The 22,880-nt window shown below is 41.7% G+C and overlaps 1 protein-coding gene across 8 annotated transcripts in view; it reads right to left on the minus strand.

The window, feature by feature from the left end:
* LOC137872688 (cytoplasmic dynein 1 intermediate chain 1) overlaps nucleotides 1-22,880 on the minus strand; it is a 54,565-nt gene that overhangs the window by 11,875 nt on the left and 19,810 nt on the right. For all 8 annotated transcript variants that reach the window (XM_068711055.1, XM_068711053.1, XM_068711049.1 and 5 more), the window contains 8 exons: nucleotides 20,679-20,774; nucleotides 18,485-18,656; nucleotides 17,144-17,243; nucleotides 16,851-16,976; nucleotides 6,814-6,960; nucleotides 5,161-5,274; nucleotides 4,782-4,915; nucleotides 4,313-4,457 (listed from right to left, as the gene is read on the minus strand). In XM_068711055.1, coding sequence (XP_068567156.1) covers nucleotides 4,313-4,457; nucleotides 4,782-4,915; nucleotides 5,161-5,274; nucleotides 6,814-6,960; nucleotides 16,851-16,976; nucleotides 17,144-17,243; nucleotides 18,485-18,656; nucleotides 20,679-20,774 — 1,034 coding nt within the window. The remainder of the gene's footprint in view (nucleotides 1-4,312; nucleotides 4,458-4,781; nucleotides 4,916-5,160; nucleotides 5,275-6,813; nucleotides 6,961-16,850; nucleotides 16,977-17,143; nucleotides 17,244-18,484; nucleotides 18,657-20,678; nucleotides 20,775-22,880) is intronic.

The following is a 22,880-nucleotide window of genomic DNA, read 5'->3' on the forward strand; positions in this document are numbered from 1 at the left end:
AGTAAAGGTCTTTTGAAGTGTACTAAATTAGCGTGCACACTATCATAGAAATAAAGCTTTTGCACCACCACCCTTATTGTGTATGGGATTTGTTTTCTTCTCGAAACTTTGAACTTGAGTCACACTGACTTTTGAGCGCAGCTAATGCCTGAAGGCTACTGTTGTGCTGCAATTAAAGATGTAGGATAAATCAAATGTGTGTGGGAATAATACAAATATGAGCGTGTGTGTGTGTGTGTGTGCGCCCATCTCTCAGAGCGGCTGTTAGGATTCCAGAGGCTCACAAACTGCATTCCTGACAGGTAGAGAGGGAGGGCTGGAAGAGAGGAGACAGGTTGGCTGGAAGAGCAAATGAAGGAATGTAGTGTGTCTCTCTCTCTCTCTCTCTCTCTCTCTCTCTCTCTCTCTCTCTCTCGCCCTCATATTCCTTCTCTTTCTCTTCATCACCTTTACTCTTCAACTCCACAGTTGTTCTGAAAGGTTATGAGTTGTGAGACCTGCAGACGGACAGCAGTGCACACTCAAACACACACACACATACACACACACACACACACACACACACACACACACACACACACACAAACAAACAGAGCTGAGCCAATTTCAAGCCTCGATTGAACCTGTTTTCCAGCCGCGGGGTGACAGCGGAGGTCAGGTTTTCTCCATCTCACAGCTTCAGCATTCGATCAGCTGAGCGATTCCTGTTTATGTTCTCTATCTTGTTTTAGTTTGTGTCCCCTTTTTACTTTGTAGCCAAACTCTTTTAACTCTTTTATTTCACATTACCAAAATGTATTTCAAATGTAATTTTATTGTGATAATCTGCCGGCTGAATAATGCCTCTTAATCCCTGTTAATTTTGTTTACGAAAACTATTTCCATAATCAAGACGAGATGATGACCAGGCAGCACAGAAGTCATTAAACACTTACTGTGAGCACTCAGAAGGACTAACTTACTTAAGTTAAAAGACAATAACTGGGCTTGAGAAGAACAAACAGGTGATATTCAACAGTTTTTATTGAGTAAAACTATACTAAAATAGTTGTGGTTTTCTTGTTTAAGGCTAAAATGCCCAAACTGTTAGTCAACTAAACCTTGACTAAAAAAACTGGATAAGTTTGACTAAATATGATAAACGAACAAGGATATTTGACACAGGACTAAGATTTAAAAAAATAGCTGACAAAATGACATCACATTAGAAAAGAGACGAAAAAAGTCCTGTTGTATGTAAACTACTATTTTACTGTAAAATGTCCGCATTCTACCTATCTTAAATAAGGTGATTTAGGTAAATAATCTGCAGCAACAGAAGCTTAAAACTAATCTTAAAATCAAGCTTAATCCTTGTGGCGCCGCTCGTGATGTAACTGGTTGTCATTATCTTTCCTGTGCGGAGAAGCTGGGGAGCTTCTGGCACGTTTGAACTAGAAAACCATTACTGAAACACTGAGGACTGATAGTTAACATCACAGTGCAATGCCACGTGTTGAAATGGAGAGATGCAAGTTCAGCTAAGCATTTAATACTTGAGATATTGATGCTAAAATATGCGTCAGCTTCTGATCTTGCCATAAAAATCTAATAAAATCCCAAATAAAGTATACAACCTATAAATGACTTTTTAGGCCTACAACCAACACTTAAGCATTTACTGTCTGACATTAAAAATGTCACTGAGCATATCAGGCTTTCAGAGGGATCCAAACCATCTCTGCAGCCAGAGTCATATAATTTCACTGCTTCCATCCTGGCTGCATCGCAAATATCACACTAGATCAAAATCTTCACACCAGATTTCATAACCACACACTGAGGGCACTGAGATGCTGTCCTTAAATTAGAAAATGTTTCACAAACGGTGCTGTAAAAGACGACAACATCTTTAGCTGAAGATCAAGAGTACGGTTTCATTTCCAGCACAAACACACTCGTTCACAATCACATGACCTGACTGTGACGTAGGCCTTTAATTAACTTCTTTAGAGAGAACGATTATGCTCCATCCAATCACTTAGTAGATGCTGGTTTTGGGGTCGAGAGAGCAAGAGTGTTCAAGTTATGCACAATCATAAACCCACTCCGAGCTGTCGCGACGTCTTCGCACTCTGACCGACTCAAAATGTTTTCACTAACCACAATATTTGCACCGCCGAGTGTGAAAACATCGGCATACTTCTGTGCGACGGCCTTTTTGAACTGTGAGGGCAAACGTGAATGCAAAGAGAATTCACTGCAAATATACGTGTCTGTGTGTTGCAACAGTTGGGTTGAAGGCAAACCTCAGGGGGATTTTAGGTAAGCAAAGGCAGCTTGCCTAAAGTCCATGTGAGGCATGTGTGGTGTGTATATATTTGTGCACACACACACACACACACACACACTCATATACACACACAGTCAGGTATTCCGCCTGCCCACACACAAATATCGGTTATGTGGGATAAGAGACAGACGCACATTCCTGCGGTGCCCCTCAAAGGAAAGGGAATTCCCAAATCCTGAAAAATAACACACTCTTCTGATGAAAATCCGCAGAAATGTTTTAATATGTGTCACGGGACCCGTCGCACAAGACTTATGGACTATAGCTGCATGCAAACATGAGCTAAAACTCATCAGAGTGCTTTACTGCCTGTCACAGCCAAGTATGAAAGCTGTAACCGGATCTCGCATAAAGCTGAAGGTATTATGCAATATGCATTATGTATTTTCCTCACGTTGAACAGGTCTCTCTTTGATTTTTGGCTGTGTTTGCTGTTTGACGCCCTGCTCATGTTGATCCCTCTGTCCTTCAACATTAGCATCACCTCCATTATTAACCGCCATTTTTTTTTGGTCTTTAAAATGCCTCCTGGCACTTTTCCCCTCACTCTCTCCCACTGACTCTTCTATCTATTTTCCTCTCTTTCACTATTTCCTTTCCTTCCTTCCTTCTTTCTGTGTGTCTACATCCCCTGTACAAAGTTGTGATATTGGATCTTGCTATCCCGTTACCTTTTGTCCTCTCCACATAAGACAAACTCCATTCTTAACTTCCTACCTTCTTCAATATTCCACTTTCTTCTTTTTTCTTCTCACAGATTCTTCATTTAACGATGAATAATCTCAGTTTATAATCTTGAATTTCTTCTCTTGTGCAGTATGTCAAATGTACCTGTGTGCACTCCCCTGTATGTCAGCATCGTCACAAAAGTGTCCTTGAATCTATTAGCTAGGTTTTCTGTTCTCCAACACTCATTTTGACAGAAACAGTCAAAAACAGTTTTTTCTTTCCGCCGCTGAACTTCTGCCAAATGGCATTCATCACAGCGGTTTGAAAGGAGAACAAATGCCCTGAGTGGACGAGGTCACTCAAACACCAGCGAGAGGAGGAGCGTCTACCTTTAGAGTGTGTCTGTGTTGAACTCACTGAGTGCACCTCAGGGAATTTAACTCCCTGAGGTGCACAATGTTTGAGATCTGTGCAGACCGCCCGATGTGAGGAGCTGATCTGATTCACCTACTATTCTGAATGAGCTCTGTGGGTAATTCTTATAAACAATAATCAAAAGCTGCTAGTAAATAAAGTGAATGAGGTTGTGATTTTGAAACAAGAGGACAACATGATGTATATCACGATATATGTACATCAATTAATTTCTTGATAAAGGTATATGTCATGATATAGCTTGTTTTCTGGTTATTCAAAAATCAAATCTTCCATATGAAACAACTACATGGTTTTGTACACTCTTGTGTGAATTAAATACTTGACAAATTAAAAGTATTTTCTCATTTTATTAAGATTTTTAGTGCAGAATAATTACATTTTCTGACATAAGTGTATCACAATATCTTGATGTACGGCTTCATCACGATATGATTCCACTGAAAGATGATAAATTGAATTATCGTCCAGCCCTATGTTTTGCTCTCTGTTAGACCTCACAGGCGTTTACCTTCCACTGATGTTGTGAAGACATCCAGCCTACTTCTGCAGTACTGACTGTTCACCTGTTCTGTGACATCTATAAATCTACAGCATTGTAGATCTTACTGAAGGCAGCGCACAGATTCAGAGGAAACTGCCTGTCGAGCCAAATTCACGTAAAAATAATCAGTATCAATATCATAAACGCTTTGTCTAACACTCTAATGAACAGACAGTTGCTCACCTATAGTACTCAGGTTTCCCCCCTCACTCACTAATTTATTGTCGCTCTTAAATTTCTCTCACACATATTTTCCCTCCACAAGAGTCCACCATCAACATCCTCTCTCTCTCTCTTCCTCTCTTGCACACACAAACACACACACTCCATACCTTGGTGCTCCACAGTTTGACGGTCCAGTCGAAGGAGGATGTGATGAAGAGGTGGGAAAAGTCGACGGTGCCCACTGCGCTGTGGCAGCTGACGCCCGTCACCGGCCCCTGGTGGCCCTCGAACATCTCACAGATACCCGCCTTGCTGCGGAGTGAAGACAAAGATGAGACGTTCATAACCCCGATATTCAGATTTGCAGTGTTTTAATGGTCTTAACTTGATTAAATACAAAGTAGTGAAGGGGTTTCTGTCAGTTTTTGATGAAAAATGAAACAATTCATAAATTGAAGGGAAAGTCACCAGTTCATTTTTTTTTATAATTCTAATATGACTTGTAATTCTGATGTTGTAATTCTCGATTATCAAAGCAAACAAATTAAGATGTAAAACACCGGTCCAAACATACGTGAGTGATCCAGCAAAGAATGGCCTGTGATGTTTTCTCCGTGTGTGTGTGTGTCCACCAACCTGCCATGTCTGGATGCAGTGTACACAGTGCCCTCCTCACTCCCAACCACATAGTTGTTAACGTCTCCCGTGGGAAAAGCCATGCCTGTCACCGCCACGGGTTTGGATTTGTTGTACACCAGTTCCATGGTCTCCTACATTACAACACACACACACACACACACACACACACACATACACACATACACACACACACACACACACACACACACACACACACAGGAGGAAGAAGTAATGTGAGCCTATATAAACATTCAAAGACATAAACATGTAAATACACATTCATCAACAGTTATATAAAATACATGTGGAATACCAGATGCTTGAACACTAAAACTGAAATCAGTTCAGCGTGTTAGGTGATGAGTGTGTTGTGTACCTGTGGCTGGGAAAGCATGTCCAGACTCCAGGAGCACATCCTGCCGTCTGTAGACACAGTGATCAGGTTGTTGGCATTCTGTGTGCCGACCACGTTCACGCAGTACACTGGGTGCTACACACACACACACACACACACACACACACACACACACACACACACACACACACACACACACACACACAGATAAAGACACACAGGGCACATAAATGAGATGGGTGGGGATGCACACTTGCAAAATATGCAAAACAGGTAATGCCCCATGCTTTCAGTATCTCATAACTTAGCTCAACTGTAACATGGTAACTACAACCCCCACTACAATGTTAGTTATTCTGCTGCATATTATGATCACAATCACAAATTCTTATCAGTCTCATTGATTAGCAGCATTCAATATTTCAGCACATTTGTGATTTCATATTTGGATCATTCCTAACTCCAGTAATTTGTCAGGTACGCAACATATTTAAAATAATTTGATATGCTAATATTAATGATATTAGATTTTTAACCATGAGCCTGAAATGATAATGTAATTTTACCCTTAAACACATGAGATACTTTGTACAGACGCAGCATGCTCACATGCCAGTGTGCAGTCGTTCCTTACGACAGGAGTGTGTGAAACCATTATGTCATTACTGGGCAGTAATTGATTTGTGTAGTGGGCAGCACAAAGAATCCATTCAGCAATCAGCACCATGCTAGCTGGCTGGACTGAAGAGGACGGGAGCGAAGGCCTCACATTTTGGAGTTTAAACCTCCAGCAAGGGTGATGTGTTTGCATGTGTGTTTGTGTGTGCGAGTGTGTCGACATGCCTTCTGTAGCCTTGATTATAAACGGCCTCAGATCTTAAGATATTGCTTGGTCAGTAATTGACGAGGGTCAGTGAGTTCATGAGCTTCTAAACTGTGCTGTCCTTTTCGTTATGTCTAGAATTTGACTGCACAAGTCAAGTGTGTGTGTGTGTGTGTGTGTGTGTGTGTGTGCACGTGTTTCTAATGTGAAAATAATCAGTGTCTGCTGCAGTGTTATCGTGTAAAATGTAAAGCTGCAGTAATGTGAACATACATAAATATACATCAGGGTGTTAATGTGACGCATTTTAAAATAATGTTCCTACTAAAACATTTTCATTATTGTTTTATGTAACTAATTAAAACACAACAGAGAGCTTTTTGTTTAGGTCAGAGCTTATTTCACCTGGTCCGCAAGAAACCTTTTTTTTTCGTTATTGACTGAAACTTTTTCATCATTATTTTCTTCATCAAAATTTGACAGGGCCAGTGGTGACGTCTTAAAATTGCTTATTTTGTCAAACCAACAGTCCAAAAAACAACATAATCAACAATATCCAGAGAGATATTGAACTTGTAATCATATGTAACAAGGGAAACTGGAGCTAGCAAAATAATTGGCATTTTCGCTTCATAAACTAATTAATTGATTAACTGATTAAAAAATGTGATAATTTTCTCTCAATCAACAAATCATCAAATCATTTCAGCAATGAAACAAAAACACAGCGTGTAAACTAAGGCACAGATGTTTTGTTTTTTCTAAATGGGTCAAAAATGGAAAAGATCAGCTGTGCCTCACTCCTCCAGTGTTTTGATTGACAGTGTGTTGTGCTGGACTGTATGTCTTACAGTGTGAGCAGCAGCAGACAGAGGAGTCCTCTGCACGGGGGTCCGACGGTGACTGCGGTTGTCCCACAGGACGATTTGTCCCGAGTAAGTCCCCCCCACAACCAGGTTAGGATGAAACTTGGCGAAGCCCACAGATACTACGGGAGACTGAGGAAAGAGGAGGGGAGAAGATGAGAAAGCAGAATCACTGCGTATTATTCTGGTGTTTTATTTTACTTATGAACTGACAGAGCAAGGAACATGGTGACGATTGAAATGGTTCAGTCAGATGAAATGTGCAGATAAAACAGCAGACAGCGAGAAAACAGCTAAAAACAAAGAAAGATATGAAGCGAAAAACGGTAACGCTAGACGGAGCGCGAGTGATCAAGGCATCGTGATGGGTGGCAGACATCGGGAGATGGACAGAGAGGGAGATGAAGACTTTGGCTACGGTGAGGGTCCGCTGAGGAGAGGAGAGAGGGGTGACGCTGGGGCGGAGACCAGACAAAGAGGGGAATTGTAGTCCTCTTCCCCCAGCCGTTTCACATTACAGCATCAAAACCCCAGCAGCCACTGGAGCGCTCACTGTAGCCTCCATCATGACAAGCGCACCCTTGAACTCCCTCCCTCCCCAATGGCGTGTTTATTGAGTCTTGGTTCCTCTTCACTGATCGTCCCATATGGGCTACCCTCAACCAGAACCACTGAAGCGTCCGCGCTGTGGAGTTATGAGAAAATGTTTCAGCATTATATCGCTACAGGAGGGTAAAGTGGTGTTATGCATTGTCAAACTCACCCCTCCCTCCATCCATTTATCCATCCATCCATTTAGTAAAGCTGCATAACCCTAGTTTAACGGCAAGACACGGCCAAGAGAGCATTAAACAAGAAGCTCACAGACGCACATCACAATTTAAAACCCCGAAACTATAACACACGGGGTGAATTTCGCAAAAGCATTGTTGCCCCATACGATCGTAGATTTTGTCGGAAGACTGTCGTTGACAGTTTTAGTGTTCCAGTAAACGGTATGTCAGACGTTCTGCTGTTGAACAACAGCTGTGAGACGCTGTTTGGAGACAAAGATCGTCATTAATTATCAGAATCCTCCCAAATGAATCACGGTATTAGCATTAACAAGGGAATGTTTGCAAAGATTTATGTGAATACATTGACAATAAAGTGTTCATTATCCTATGTTGCAAATTGTCGGTGGCCTAAAACCTCATGATACTACTACCTTGAACTGGTGGTTTAATAGACAATTAGTGATTGTTATGATTTTAAGAATTCAAATGAAAGCAAATTCCTAATTGATGAAGTTAATGAACACATTAGTCTATTCTAGGAAACTCTAATGGCTGACATGAATCCCCTCATACAAATGAGGCCCTTTAAAAACAAACTGACCAATTCGTATAAAGTATTAGTGAACAAACATTGCAGTACATTTATAAACTGCTGAGGCTGCAGGATGCCAAGTGTCCAACCAAGGCATCGTTAATGTCAAATCTGTCTTTCCGTCACATACACGCTTTACTAATGTGCCAATATTCAATGTGGTCATCATGGCAGTTTTGGAGACCAGCTGTTAGTAGACAGGCAGGAAATCTAACAATGGCAGTTCATGTTTAGGACATTACATTATTCTTATTTTTTTCATTTCTCTCCCATGTGCTCCCCCTCTCTCTCTCTCTCTCTCTCTCTCTCTCTCTGTGTCCCTGCCACCACACCATGTGTGAAGCAGCCAACTCCAAACCCCAGTTCGTTTTGAAAGGAGACTGGAAAACAAACCAGAGGGAAAGAAAACACTGCACACTCTTTCACTCTCTTTTTTGTTTCTTCTGAGGACTCCAGGCAAATGGTTCGGGAGTCGCTTCAGATGTCATGGCTCAAAATAAACTGAACTTTGGTGGAAAAAATAAAGTCCCTCCTCAGCCGGGAAGGAGGCACTCAACGGAAAAGTTTATTTACACGGTTAAGTAAAAAGGATCAGGAATTTTGGTCTATTGGCACGTATTAAGATTTGATGGCCATAAGGTATTATTCACATTACAGAATGTGTAAGTTGCTTTGCCAGATTTATTCTATGTGTAATATGTGCATTAAAATAATTTCCAAAACATAAATAACTGTCTAAAGAAGTTAGGAGGAGTAGACTATGACTACTAAACTATGACTATGCTTCTAGCAAAGCTAAAAAAAAAAGCATTGCAAGAAGGTTTTTAACAGTAAAACTGCTTCAGGCCAAATGTCAAGACGAGAGCTCTCATACTCAAATACACAAGGATGTGTCTGCCTCCAACTTCATCACTTTCTTTAAATATCCAAGAGCTTTGGGATGACCTTTACACTCTGTGGGCTGCTGTCTGAGGTCTGCACCCCCCCATCAGACTCCATCAGTGGGCTAATGAACCCAGGTCCTGTCCTCTCTGTCATCTCTAAACACAAACACACACATTCACTTAATACACACACACACACACACACACACACACACACACACACACACACACACACACACGTGCACAAGTTTCCATCACCACAACCATTTATCAGTCTTCAAAAAGAAGATGATCTCTTAACGATATTTAGCCTCTGCAGGGGCAGCAGAGTGATGTAAGCATAAGCAATATTTAAAAAGCTAAATGTTTCTTGACTTTTGATTCTGATTACTACCACTTTCACATGCGTTCATTAAATAAAGGGCTAGTGGCATCAGCTTAGCTTAAAGTGTCTACCTGTCACCAGTCTTTATGCTAAGCTAACCTAAATTAAGCTAAGCTATGCTGCTCAATGCATTTCCCAAAAACTTCAAACTATTTCTTTAACTCCTTTAATACTGTCTTTTTCCTCCATCATCACTTACTTTGTTAAAGCTTATCTTAAAGAGATAGAAACCATAGGACTGCTATAAAAGTGTCATTTCTAATTTTAATTTTATACATCTTAGTCTATGTTGTACTCCAGATTGTTCCAATTGAACAGTATACTACCTCACATATATTAATACCGTATCTTTAAACTCACAACAGAGACCTTCCTCTCTTTGATCTTTCTAGGAAAGATGAATATGACCCTATTCTTTCACTATTAACACCATCAAAAATTTAAAATAAACAAATTCACAAGCATATACAGACACAAATAGAAAACATCCCTGCTCTCTTCTCTTTCTTGTCATTCTTCCACCGGTTATCACGCTAAATAAACATCCCAACCCCACATGAGTAATGACAAAGAGAAACCAAATCAAATCAAGAGCCCCCTCTATTCGCTCCATATGTTAGTTCAACTCCTAAGCCCTATCAGTGTCCCCATCTTAAGAGGAAAAATCCTGACTAAACTCTGAATCCACTCTTTAAAAAACCACACGTTATGCCATCATTCCCCTCATGTACTGTCAGGCTTAGTGAAAGAGCTACTGAAAATTATGCCGGCTTTGTCCCGGTAGTGCACTTTGAGGCGCCTGCCAGCAGCGAGGTTGGACTTAACATAAAAGCCATTCTCCCTAAATGCTTCTAATCAAAATGTCACATCAGCACATGTGTTTTGGAGTTCTATGCCTTTTAAACTTACTGTATGAAATAAGATCAATTTGTCCTGCGCTATAAGGAAGTTTATGATTTAAGCTCAAGGGGAATTGGTTGACACTCTAAAGCGGATTCTCAATTTTAATGTCATGTAGGAAATTAATGACTGAGTTTAGAGCTGAATTATGGAGTGCTGGGTTTATGTTTCAGTTGGATTTCTGTCTCTCTGTTAAATTTGTATTCATTGACGAGCCTTTGCCATCAATGACTCAAATTATTTTGCATCGATGCAAAATATATAATTTATCTCACAGTGTAAACACGACTGAAAAGCTAATATTCTGAATAAAAGATCAAGTTTGACATTTTGAGAAATACTCTCTTCCTGAGAGATAAATGAGAATATTCATGCCACTCTCACGTCTGTGCGATAAATAGGGCGGTGCAGGAAGGAGTCCAAAAACGTAGCTTCATACTTAGCATATAAACCTTAAGAGTAGCATCGATCTTCTCATCTAACTCTTGAATAAGCATATTTTCCCCAAATCTCAAACTTTTTCCTTCAAATCCAACACAACCACACTCCTTCTATCCCCTGCAGCTCCTCTTCATTTCCCGACTGATAGGTTTGGACACATCAGTCACACGAGCACCACATCTGTCTAAATAACACCTCAACAACTCTTGTGTCAACAATGCTCAACGCATATCAGGGGCTGACTCGATACCGAGCCTGACATTTCATTTCCAAAACGCAGAGTGGCTCCGTGGATGGTTCTCATCTGACATGCAGCGCGGGTCAGACACCTGCCAAGTCATCTCCTGCCAGCCCAGACGGAGGGGATGTGGGGAGTGACAGCTCCCGGAAGAGAAAGCAGCAGAGAGAGTCACTTCGGTATATTAGGCCCGAGATAAATTGTGGAAGTTTTACAGGGAGACACTCTTGCAGTCAGAACAGTGGGTTTCATTTCTTTCCCCGGGCAAGGTCTGCTGTGTGTTTGCATGTGTGTGTGTGTGTGTGTGTTTGTGCATGAGGGAGAAACTCGTACACACAAAGTATCATCTACCACATCTCACATAGGCTCACAAGGCTAAGTGCTTCTGGCAGCCCTCATTATATTGATGGGAAGTGTTCTGTAGAGGATAATACACACATGGTAGGCACTGATGAAAGATGGCACCCAGCAAGGGATTAGGGTGGTTCGAAGGAATGACAGAAAGAGAAAGAAAGCTAGAAAGAGGCGAACACTCCCTCCTTTGTTGCCTCCTCCTCTCTTTTCGTTCTTTCCTCGGGCAACAAACTGTTGCTTAAGTCGGCTTGGGAAGGCAGAAATGGAGTAAGAGGGCTATGGTGAGAAGAAAGAGGGAGGTGGGGGGCTGACAGTGCACGCCAGACAGTATATCCTCCAAAGTAGATCCATGCTCCTTCTCCCCTGCCCCCCCCACCTCGCTCACCACACTCATCTGTTTTCCACTCTGCCTTATCAGGACCAGATGGATCTGACTGTCTTCCCTTGCATCCCCGCTTCTCAACTTCCCCCCCTCCTCTCAACCACCTTTCTCCTCCCTTTCTCCCCCTGGCTTCACTCGTTTATGACACCCCATGGATTTTGTCACTCTGTGGTTTCTGGCAAAGAGAGAGAAATACCATGTCGAGTCTCAATTTCAGCAGGCATAGAATGAGGGTTTGACGGAGCAAAAGCATGAGGAGGAGGCTCTGGGAAGACAAACAGGCCTTTCTCTGCCTCCTAGACCTCCTATCCCTTTATTTTCTATATATCTTGCTTGTTTGCTTGTCTCATTGTTTCACTTTTGCTGGTTTGTGGCTTTAATGGTGGATTTGTGTTATAGATATGATTGTTCGACTCAACCCTACAGTAATCTATTCAATTCTGATATTGAGTTCTTTCTCAGGTCACTTTTCCAAACACATTTATATCAATCGCAATATTACCACACCTACCAAACTTCTCGATATTAGTGTCAACACTAGACCAAAGATTCTGTACTGATACCAAAACAATTCTTCTTTTAATAACTGGATGTGCTTATTAGCTTTCTTGCTGGCCACCTCACAAAGACGATACCAGAAGCGACCTGGATTAAATAGTCCAGCACATAAAATAGCCGCAATAAAACGATATCTTGTCGTTCTTACACTGCAGTTTTTGTACAAATTCAACAAACAAGATACAACTCCTTAATTATTTAGCTTCAGAGAAGCTGGCATGTGGATTTTGGTAAGCTGTTTCCAGGTCTTTAGCTTAGCTAAATTAACCGAGTACAATTTACATTTTTGCCAAAAAACATACAACTCTTCTGTCATTTACAAAATATGCCAAACTGCTGAATGGATCAGTATTAAATAAAGAACAGTGGCTAAATGAAATGAAAATGTTCCCTGATTTAGATCAGAAACCAAAGAATTAAATGCCAAGAATTGGGTTCGATACCATCTGAGTTCCTAGTTCTTCCTTCATAATGAGCAACATACACTCGAAAGACGTACTGCTTTTAATTTATTCCTATAATACTAATAAAGCCACCTCCGATCAGCACAGCCAAAGTTGTAAAAAATAATCTAATTTCCCGCAAAATTCAACACAAAATGATTTTTGCCAGTAGAAGCTACATCTGTGTAGTCTGCTGCAAATCAAATACAGTCAGCCACACAGTCTTAACCCATGAGATCAGTGAGCATTTACAGGACTGCTAAGCTTTCTGAACACAATGCAGCTTCATCCTCCAGTTTATTATCACACGGGTTCCCACTTAGAAAATATCTGTGAACAATGTTGTTGGACTGTTCTCTCTTTCTAAAAATGTTCTACCCTCGCCCTCCCTCCCACTCTGCTTCTCTTACTCAACCGTTCTGGAAGTGTTAAAGGTCTAGGGGCCGACGCAAGGCAGCAAGATACTAATAAAAAAATATGACTGAGTCCAATGGGATATGACAGTAGCGGTGGGGGTTGTTACAGGGAGGCGTGTGGTTTGGGGGGTTCAGCAGAGGTTTTAAGTCAAACGGGCCCTTTAATGTGGTGTGACTTTGCCCACTTGAGAGGCTGGTGTGAAGTTACACGATTGGACCCAACTGGGATGAGGCGATGATGGGTCCAACTGCTGAGACGTCCGTGATGAGGGGAGACACGCTCAACTGGTACCAGAATCCACAGCAACGGCAGCCCCTTCCCTAAAGTACAAACCCAACCCACACACTGATGGATCACACACTTCCTCCACTACACTACAGATCAATGGCTCCTAAAGTGGGGTCATGAAACTTCCACGGGTTCTCAAGGGGATTGTAGAGAGGACCCCTTAGTGTACCGTGATACTGTTTAATTTCAGATATAGTTTATTCACTGTCTAAAATTAAGAGTTAGAGGGCCATGATATACTTAATTTACTTAGTGAAATTGGTAATAAAAGAATTTAACATAAACCACTTATTACTATAAATGGACTCGCTAAATCTGAAGTGAAATTATTCTGAAATTTGAGTAGTTTTTTATGCTCTTAATATTTTACTTTTCATCCCAAGAGCCAAAAAAAATGAAATGTCATTATCAACATTACAAGCAGCTGAAAGCCACAGTAGTCACGTGAATGACTGCAATTCATAAGTGTAAGGTTATTTACCCTACCCTAAATATAAGAGCTTAAAGACAAGAGGAAAAAACAGCAAAGCAGGAAAAAGAGAAGGGAATTAAACATTGAATGCATAACTGTCAGATTTGTTCAGTCCACAAGGGAACATTTGTCATACCAGGACCTGTCTGTCTAACTATTGCATTAGAATGCAGTTTTACAACACTGCTGCATTGTGCCAAAAATGTTAGTGCACAATTCCCAGATTGCAATTGCCTAAAGTAGACACACTGAGTCTCCTCCCAAAATGAAACCAACACCATATTTTCAATGTTTTACTTTGCACCACGTGAGCTTTTATGACTTTTTTTTGTAAATAATCTGAACCAAAATTCAGCTCCAAAAAATCCATGCACAAAAAAACTGCACTGGAAATGATCAAACCCCATCTGAAAAAAAACATCCCTGAATAAGAGGTTGTATTTTTCTTTTTAAAGAACGGCGTTTTGCATCGCTAAGACCATTCACCAAACTGCACACAGCCAGGCAAGAAATGTAGAAGCTTGACCTCACCAAAACCCCATCTGAAACATGAAGCCTTCTATAAGCCATAGCCTTATACAATAAAGCCCCTGCTGAACCAGACCTCAACCACAAAACCCCAACCCTCCAATACCGACCCAGCACTGTCATTCTTTTGTATACTCCACACACACACACACACACACACACACACACACACACACACACACGCCACAGCCTTTACACGTGTGTATGACACTCACATTTGCATGTGCATACACACAAATAGCCATCTACCTATCCATCCACCAAATGAATATTTGCAACAAATGCAAAGAGAAAGCATGTGAACAGTCTGCCTCTCTGTTCCTTTAGCTGAGGATGGGGAGATGTGGAAGGTGAAAGGAAAAATAGAAGAAAGTAGAGAAAGAGAGGGGAGGAGGCACCCGGCCCTGTGGTTTTGGGGGGTTAAACGGCAGAACATGCTCGCACATTAAGAGCCATTCGATCCGCAGCTAACTAGGGAGTCGCGACTCTGTTTGCAAAAGGCCCCGCGGAACGAAAGAGCAAGAAAAAAAAAGTCTAACCGCTCCTGTGCTCCTTTCATCCAAATCCAACAGTGACAGTGGAAGTCATGGCTGATTCAAAATGACTTCTTTCTTTCTATTTCCAATCTATTTCATCTCCATGTATCCTCTACGGTTTAAATGATTTATAAGTCCGTGCTCATTTGCTCTATCTTTCTTTCTCTGTTTTTCTGTCATTCACTTTTCTTTCTCCCCTCATGAAAAGACCATGGCACAGCCCCAGGCCACACTAGCTCACTGACTAACATGGGGGCGGTAGGAAAGTGGGGCACTTGGGAGTTTCTGTTCTCCCTCAATTTTTCATCTGTCTTTTCTCCATTTGATATCACTTCATTTAATGTGTATCTTTCCAGTAAACACTCACTTGAAATAAATCTGAGAATGGACAAGACCACTGTGTTTGAAAAAGTGTTTTTTATGAGTTGGAGAATCCAAAACAAAAAAACAATGACAATGCTTTGTTATGTTACATATAGCTATTTCTGTTTTTTAATGCAAAACAGGCGCCATTGTATTTCGGATCACATTTCCACTTGAGCACAGTTCACCTCTGTTGTACACATTAGCAGCTGATTGCCCCCTTTTGATAAACTGAGCATTTTATCAGCTGCTAACACAAATATCCTTGTTCCCAAACGGCTAATATTACACACTCATGATTCACAGATCAGCATGCTCAGAAACCACATTGTTAATAAAGTCAGATGTACTGTACATATTTCGTCAGAGAACCACATGGAAAAACTACTGAATCGCAAAAGCTACAAGACGCATCACTGTAATCTATCCGTAAGACCACATGGATTTCGGCAGCGGCATAAATTATGGTGCAGTGAAAGAACGGAGTGCTTTAAAAATCCATTACGGCGTTAGACTTGTATGGCAAGCTTCATATTGAAATATTTGCACGCAGCATGTGGTCTGCAGGAATATGTGGTTCTGTATGTGTTTGAAAAAAGGAGAGCGAAAATCTATTTCCCCTGTTTGAATGAAACTTAAAAGCGAGGGCATGTGTGTGCATTTCTAACATTATTTCTGAGCAGTGAGGTGAATGCCTTTGACATTAATACTAGTACAGGTGTATCTATACATTTACAGTGATGTGTTTGAGGAAGACGTGTCATTATTGACAGCACCGCTGACATTAGACGCAGCGTCAATGTGGGTGGGCTAACACACATGTGGCAGCGTTGGATTAGGAAGTGGTAGGCCACATCATTTCACTACAGAGACGTCTCTATATGGCCTCGCTTGTCTCGTGGGAGCCGTGAAGCCCTCACACCCAATCCTTCTATCCCTCCTCTCCTCCCTACCGTTTTCTCAGTGTCACTTGCTATTAGCATCTCACCCATCAATGAGTTTCTTTCCCACCAAGTTTCTTCCATTAAAACTTGCCTCTAGTGGCAGCGTTCAGGTTTAATCCAATCTGGAGGGTCAAATGAACGCATGTGGAGCTGCTTCTCATTTCCTTTTCCTTCACTCTTCATTTTCCAGTCACAAAGGTGCCGTCATTACAGGGTAGAAAAGAGGAACAAGATTACCTGAAGGGCCGACTGTTGCGTTGCTATAAGGTATGAAAAATAGAGGGGCGTAATGGTGCTTTTCCGTGTGAAATTCTGAGAGGCGAATACGGAGATGAGAGGAAGATGGAAGATGTTTTGTTCTTTTTTTTCAGCATGTAGCTCTGTGGCAGATGTTTTTAGGTTCATGCTTGCAAATAACCACCCACAAAACAGAGGAAAAAACACAAAGAGCACACCGAACTTAGCTGCCATCATATTTTATAGTTATGGAAATATGTGAGAGGTTTGATAAGTTTCAGTACCTGACAGTGAAAGATGTATTCTGGTGTGGCCTTCTTAAATTTGAGGTTCCATACTAGAGCAACACCATCCGGTTCATGAGGAGCGTCTTCATTATTGTTATAGGAGGCAACCAGCAACTCAGGATACTGAGAGGACAAGAGAGGAGAGAGAGAGAGAAAAAATACATCTTTTAATAGTGACGCTTAACATCTCCAAGATTTCAAATTTGGAAAAGTATAGTTTTGAAAAAATGGAAGAAAATGTTCTTGGTGCATTGTTTGAGTTCAAAGGGACACCAGGCTGCCGGCCTCACCTGAGGGGACCAGTCAAGGCAGGTGATCACGCGATGTTTCGACCAGTGTTCATCGTAGAAGAGTCTACTGAAGGACAGACTGGAGCCGCTACCCGAGTCTCTGAAAGAAAAAAAAACAGATCACTGTTGAGGTACCTCCAATCTGGATCTTCACAAAGTGAACTAGCCACAGTACGTACGGAGAAGTGCAGCAGCTTTACACTTAATGCATTACACCTAACTGATTGCTAAAAGTGGAATTCCTGCATTTATCATGACGTATATCAAAATACAAATTTTCTGAAAATACATAACTTTAGTGAGATAAAGTCAAATGTAGTTCAAAGTATAGCATGGTAACAAAAGTAGAAACAAACAAACAGGTGATGTGTTTGTGTTTAGCAAATAACAGAAGCATAAAGTATTTCTGTATGAAGCTCAGAGATTGAAATAAAATATCATCTAATGTACAGAAAAGTGCCCTAACACACCGACTCGACAGTTGGCCGTCCATGTTGCCTGCAGTTTAATGAAATGCATTGGATCTAGTCAGCCCCGAACAGCTCAGCATATTTATTTGACATCAGAAGAATTTGGTGAGAGAGCAGTCTGACTGGTTGTAGTGAGTCATAGCTAACATGTTACATGTGGTTAACTGGATCCTGCGAAGATTGTTGCATCATTTCAGAAAGTTGTATCACCACAGTTTTGTCTTTGCGTCCATTCGTTAATGTCAACTCAGTTACCAGTAGATTATTTTTATTACAACAGATTCTGTACACTAATCAGTGCGAATTATCCACTTTGTCTTCAATGCTATGTGAGAACTAATAGTAGTAAAAACAACGTAATGAAATGTAGGTTATGTTGTTAGAATTTCATAAATAGCATGTCCGTGGAAAAAAGAAGGGGACTGATGTTAAGCACTGGGCCTGTTTTAGACATAATCTCTATTTGACCACAGGCTTGATGCTTCTCTGTGGCTGCAGTGGTCAAAGCAGAAGTGAGCTGCATTCTTCTATAATAGCAGAGCAGTATACTAAAACAGCTTTGCACTTATGACTCTTATAACTTCAACCAACACTTTGATTAACCTCCATTTGGAGGCAACTCTTCAGACGGCAAGACAATGCTCTTGTGTCAGTTCACAGGAGGTTCAACCCCCTGAGAGTGTGACATCAGCAGGAAGACATGCATTTTGAAGAACAAAGAAGCTCCCAGGCCCCTAGATTGACACAGTGGGCGTGAGTCAGTCTTTGCACATTTCTTAGTTTGAGGCATGCAAGTAAACACGCACATGTGCTGTGATATCCAAACACTCCCTCACTCCTCCTGCCCCTCTCTCGCCTTCTCTCTGCTCACCCCTCTTTGTCCTCCAGGTCCCGGCCGCTGTAGTCAAAGAAGATGTTGCCGTCTTCGGCCAGAGCTCTCTCCATCACCCGGATGCTGCAGTCGAAGAAACTCTGAAACTCAGAAGAGTGCAGGATCTGCTGCCTCTCCTCCTCTGTCAGTTCCCGCAGAACTGGAAATGAGCCTGGAGAAAGGAATATAATAAATACACAAGCCTGTGAAAGTGAATATATTGTGCACAGTGCAACCACAGGACACCTGGGTTTACAACAGTTACTTTCATTATGGATTAATCTAACAAATATTTTTGTTCTATAAAATGTCAGTGAACAATGCCCATCATACTTACTTGAAGCCCAAGACGACATCTACAAACTCAGACCAATAGTCCAAATCCCAAAGATATTACATTTATTATAGTTATTATAGTTATAAAGGCAGCAAATACTCCTAACTTAGAAGCTGCAAGTTAGGAATGTTTGGCATTTTTGCTTGAAAATTGACTTATATGATTAATAGATTATCAAAGTACTTTATTTCTGGCATAGGTTTCTTATAATAAATAATACCACAAATATAAATAGGCAAGTTGTTACTGTTCAATCTAGGGTGTTGCAACTTTTCATTTTCCTTTATTAATATTTAAAGTATACAATACACAAACTGCTTTCTTTTTCGGCTAAGCCCTCTTATTTTTATTATTTACCTATATTAACAAAAAAATAATAATGCATTTGAATATGGCATTTCAAATCACGTAAATACAAGTCTTAAACTGAGAAGTGTCTATTTATTCTAATCAACTGACATTGTGACATTTGTGAGGACCCGTCCTGTGTCTCTGCTCTGTCTCACATGTTCACCTGGGCCGATGAGCCAACACAGCTGGCCAGTTCAGTCTGTCTCACTCTCTCCTCTGGTTTGGTTGCTTTGCGTTGTGTTTTGTTTTACCTTCATAACATTTCTTTTATTGTTTGGTCACATCTCATTATTTTAGTTTTGTCAATTACATTATTTAATAAATCGTTTCATCCTGTGTGTTGTCTGAACGGTGAGCCAGGTAATGACACTTTTATTACTGACTAAAGTACAGATACCTCGCTGTATCTTGTTGTAATGTACGCAGTAATTGTCATGTTTACTTCTGCACAATACACAAAAAAGTACATCACGTGTTCCCAATGTCAGATTAACATTCACTTCATCTCTATCAAAACCAGAATCCCATCCAGGACATCATAAACTACAAACAGCTCCTAATGCATCTTTTCTAATAAAACACTACAGCTAGAACTTCATAAACAAGAGAAAAACAAAGCCCTCTGAGCACGACGCCTCCCTTTGAACGTAATGGCTGCACAGCACGGCGTCCGGTTTTTGAAGTCACTGTCCCCAAGCGCACATGCAATTTTACACACACAAGCATGCACAGACACACATATATCGACCTTTACCCTGCCTCTTGACTTTGATCCCCCCCAATCCCTTTGTATTTCTTACGAGTTGTCAGAAAAGACCCAGTGAATCGAGTGGCAGAGATCAAAGGCCAGACCTTCTAATAGGCCAGGATGGAGAGGAGACGGATGACTGTGTGTTTATGAGTGTGTGTGTGCATACATCTGTCTGTGTGTGTGTTTGAGTCACATTCAGTACAGTCACTGTGTTTATGCATGTGTGTCTGAATATGAATATGTCTATCAATCTATGTGTCCATCACGTGTTGTGTTTTTAACCCACCTAAGCTCTTTTCTCCATATTTTACCACATGAACCATCCACATAGGCATCCACAGACACACTTCTCCATTCCTCTCCACTTTGAAGTGTGGTCGGGGGGGTCAAATGACAGGTTTTTAATCAGTGCTGACCCCCACATGCCATGGAGCTGATATGCTGGACCCGCCTTAACCCCCACCATAACCTACCCACATCCCTCCATCTGATACACCCACTGACTGACTGAGGGTGTCACACACAAGTGACCGTGTTTCGTGACAGTTTGACCAGCAACATGTGAGAAGTCGAGGGAAGAAAGAGACTGGAGGATAAAGAATGGGACGTTTTGTGTTCGCAGTAATTGGGAGCTACATAAAGTATTTTCATGCAGGAAGAAATTTCACAACTGAATTAATGAGGTGATAAAGAATCACTAAAATCATTACAGCTGATCGTTTTAACTCTCCCATCATCCATCAATCCTTTTGTACCTTCTTTGTTTTCTCTGTTGTCATCTTCATCCTGCTGCTCAGACTCAGGGCCTGGCTTCACCTCCATCATCTCTTCATCCTCCTCTTCCTCCTCCACTGAAAGAGAGTTTAAAAAAAGAAAGAGAGAGAGAGAGAGAGAGAGAGAGAGAGAGAGAGAGAGAGAGAGAAAGCACTCATGTTAATCAACAGCTGTTCCAATTTTCTTCGACCTCCCGCTGTGTACTGCCTTCACCCCCTTCTTAGCAAAATAATCATTGCCAGACATGCACCGGTACACCTGACTAACTAACATTTGGTCCAAATGGGTTTCATTGACAGACACACGCACTCACTTATTTGAGAACACAAAAAGCAAAGAGTTTATGTTACTGTTGCTTACGTATCTTAAGCATACATGGTCTTGGGAAAAGAAATCCAACAGGAAACAAGCCCGTGCCCAAATCAATGTTGTAGTTGAAGCATGTGTTCACATGCTCTGCATGTGTGGACATTGTGCACGCAAATCACACACACACACACACACACACACACACACACACACACACACACACACACACAGCCGGAAATGTCAGAGTTGTGTGAGCTCTCCTCTTTTTATTCCACCTTTGACCCCAAGCAAAAAGATCCACTGATGTGTGTGTGTGTGTAAAAGGGGATTCCCTCTGCATTCCCTCCAATCAGGCTCTGCAATTACGCTTGCCTTTTCAGGATTTATTGTAAGTGTGTCCCATGTGTGTGTGCGTGTGTTTGGAAGGAGGTGGGGTTCAAGTATGAAGGGTTACTGTCAACATAGGCACCTGCTTGTCAGCTACTGCGCCCCCAACAAGCCCCACACCCCTCGGGCTATGTGTTGGTAACCCTTGCCAACCTCTCCTCCCCTTTTCTGCCGCTCCCTCCCTCCGAAAAACAGATGCTGAGAGTCTGGGGGCCTCTCAGAAGACCTCTTAACACCCTGACACCGTGACCAGACACCTGTGGTCTGCCAACACACACACTACACACAAATACACTCTCTCTCTCTCTCTCTCTCTCTCTCTCTCTCTCTCTCTCTCTCTCTCTCTCTGTCTCAAACACACACACCCGGGGCCCTCGCCTGCAGTGCCAGGGGTGGCGAGGGGTTAACTGGCGCAGGGTCAAGCTGACAACAGTCGCTCAGTCCAGCGGGAGGAAGTGACTACATCACACCCTCAGACGTGTCATGTCTCTCTCTCTCTCTCTCTCTCTCTCTCTTTCTCTCTCTCACACACATACACACACACACACGTCGGGGTGTGTTTATCTCAGCTGGAGTATGGCCCGGGGCACTGTTAAAACCACTTGCTCAAGAGCCGCTCTTGCACCGGATGAACTGTCCATTCATCACTTGAAGTCGCCTAAGCTTTTGATGAACTCACTGCTGCAGCTTTAAAAAGGTACAAATACGATTATAATTGGTGGAGCACTTTAGCAATTTTATTATTACAATTGCAATCATTTCTGGCATTATTTTATTGATTATTTAAGGGTTGCCAGTACATCCTTCTCTCTCTCTCTGTCCTTGTTTTCTTTTCTTTTTCACTCCTACGTTAAAGTTTTTGATTTATGACTTTCCTTTTCATGCTGTGTGTATATAATAAATGACTAAGCTAAATCAAACACACGGCGGTGAGACTCAGTCCAAGTCGGTGGTTAACAGTCAGCTGTAGAGATCCAAACACCAGTGACCCACCAGTATAGAGGGGAGGCCAGAGAAGACCAGACAGGCAGACTGCCAGACTAGCTCCATGTCTGAACTGCCAAAACAGACAAGCAAACAGAGACGCAGAGGAAAACCCTTCTATCAGGATCCTTTTGTCTCTGCCGCCATGCTTCAGTTTGTGAAGCTTTATTTCTCTCGAATGCTTCTCATCACTTTTCCCGTCTACAAACTGTCATTACTCAGCAAAGCCTTTAGGATGTGAAACAGAAATCTGGGTCCTGCTAACCAGCGTTGGGAAGATACATTAGAAACTTCTATTCTTTTTTTTCTTGACCTTACGTGACCGGTCCGGTGGTTGGAATGTGTGGTGATGGGGATGGGAGGAGCGTGAGTAGAGGAGAGAGACCACATTGAGGAGCGGTCAAACTGTCAAGCCCCGGGACCACAGGACGCTGGAGCAAGGCAGCGTGATTCATGGCCTATGGGTTACCTCACCGAGGGGAGACGGTCCAATTCCTGTATGA

This window comes from Cebidichthys violaceus, unplaced genomic scaffold, assembly GCF_023349555.1.
Source record: "Cebidichthys violaceus isolate CVI_PGR_0920_01 unplaced genomic scaffold, fCebVio1.0.p SCAF_16, whole genome shotgun sequence".
Classification (NCBI taxonomy): domain Eukaryota; kingdom Metazoa; phylum Chordata; class Actinopteri; order Perciformes; family Stichaeidae; genus Cebidichthys; species Cebidichthys violaceus.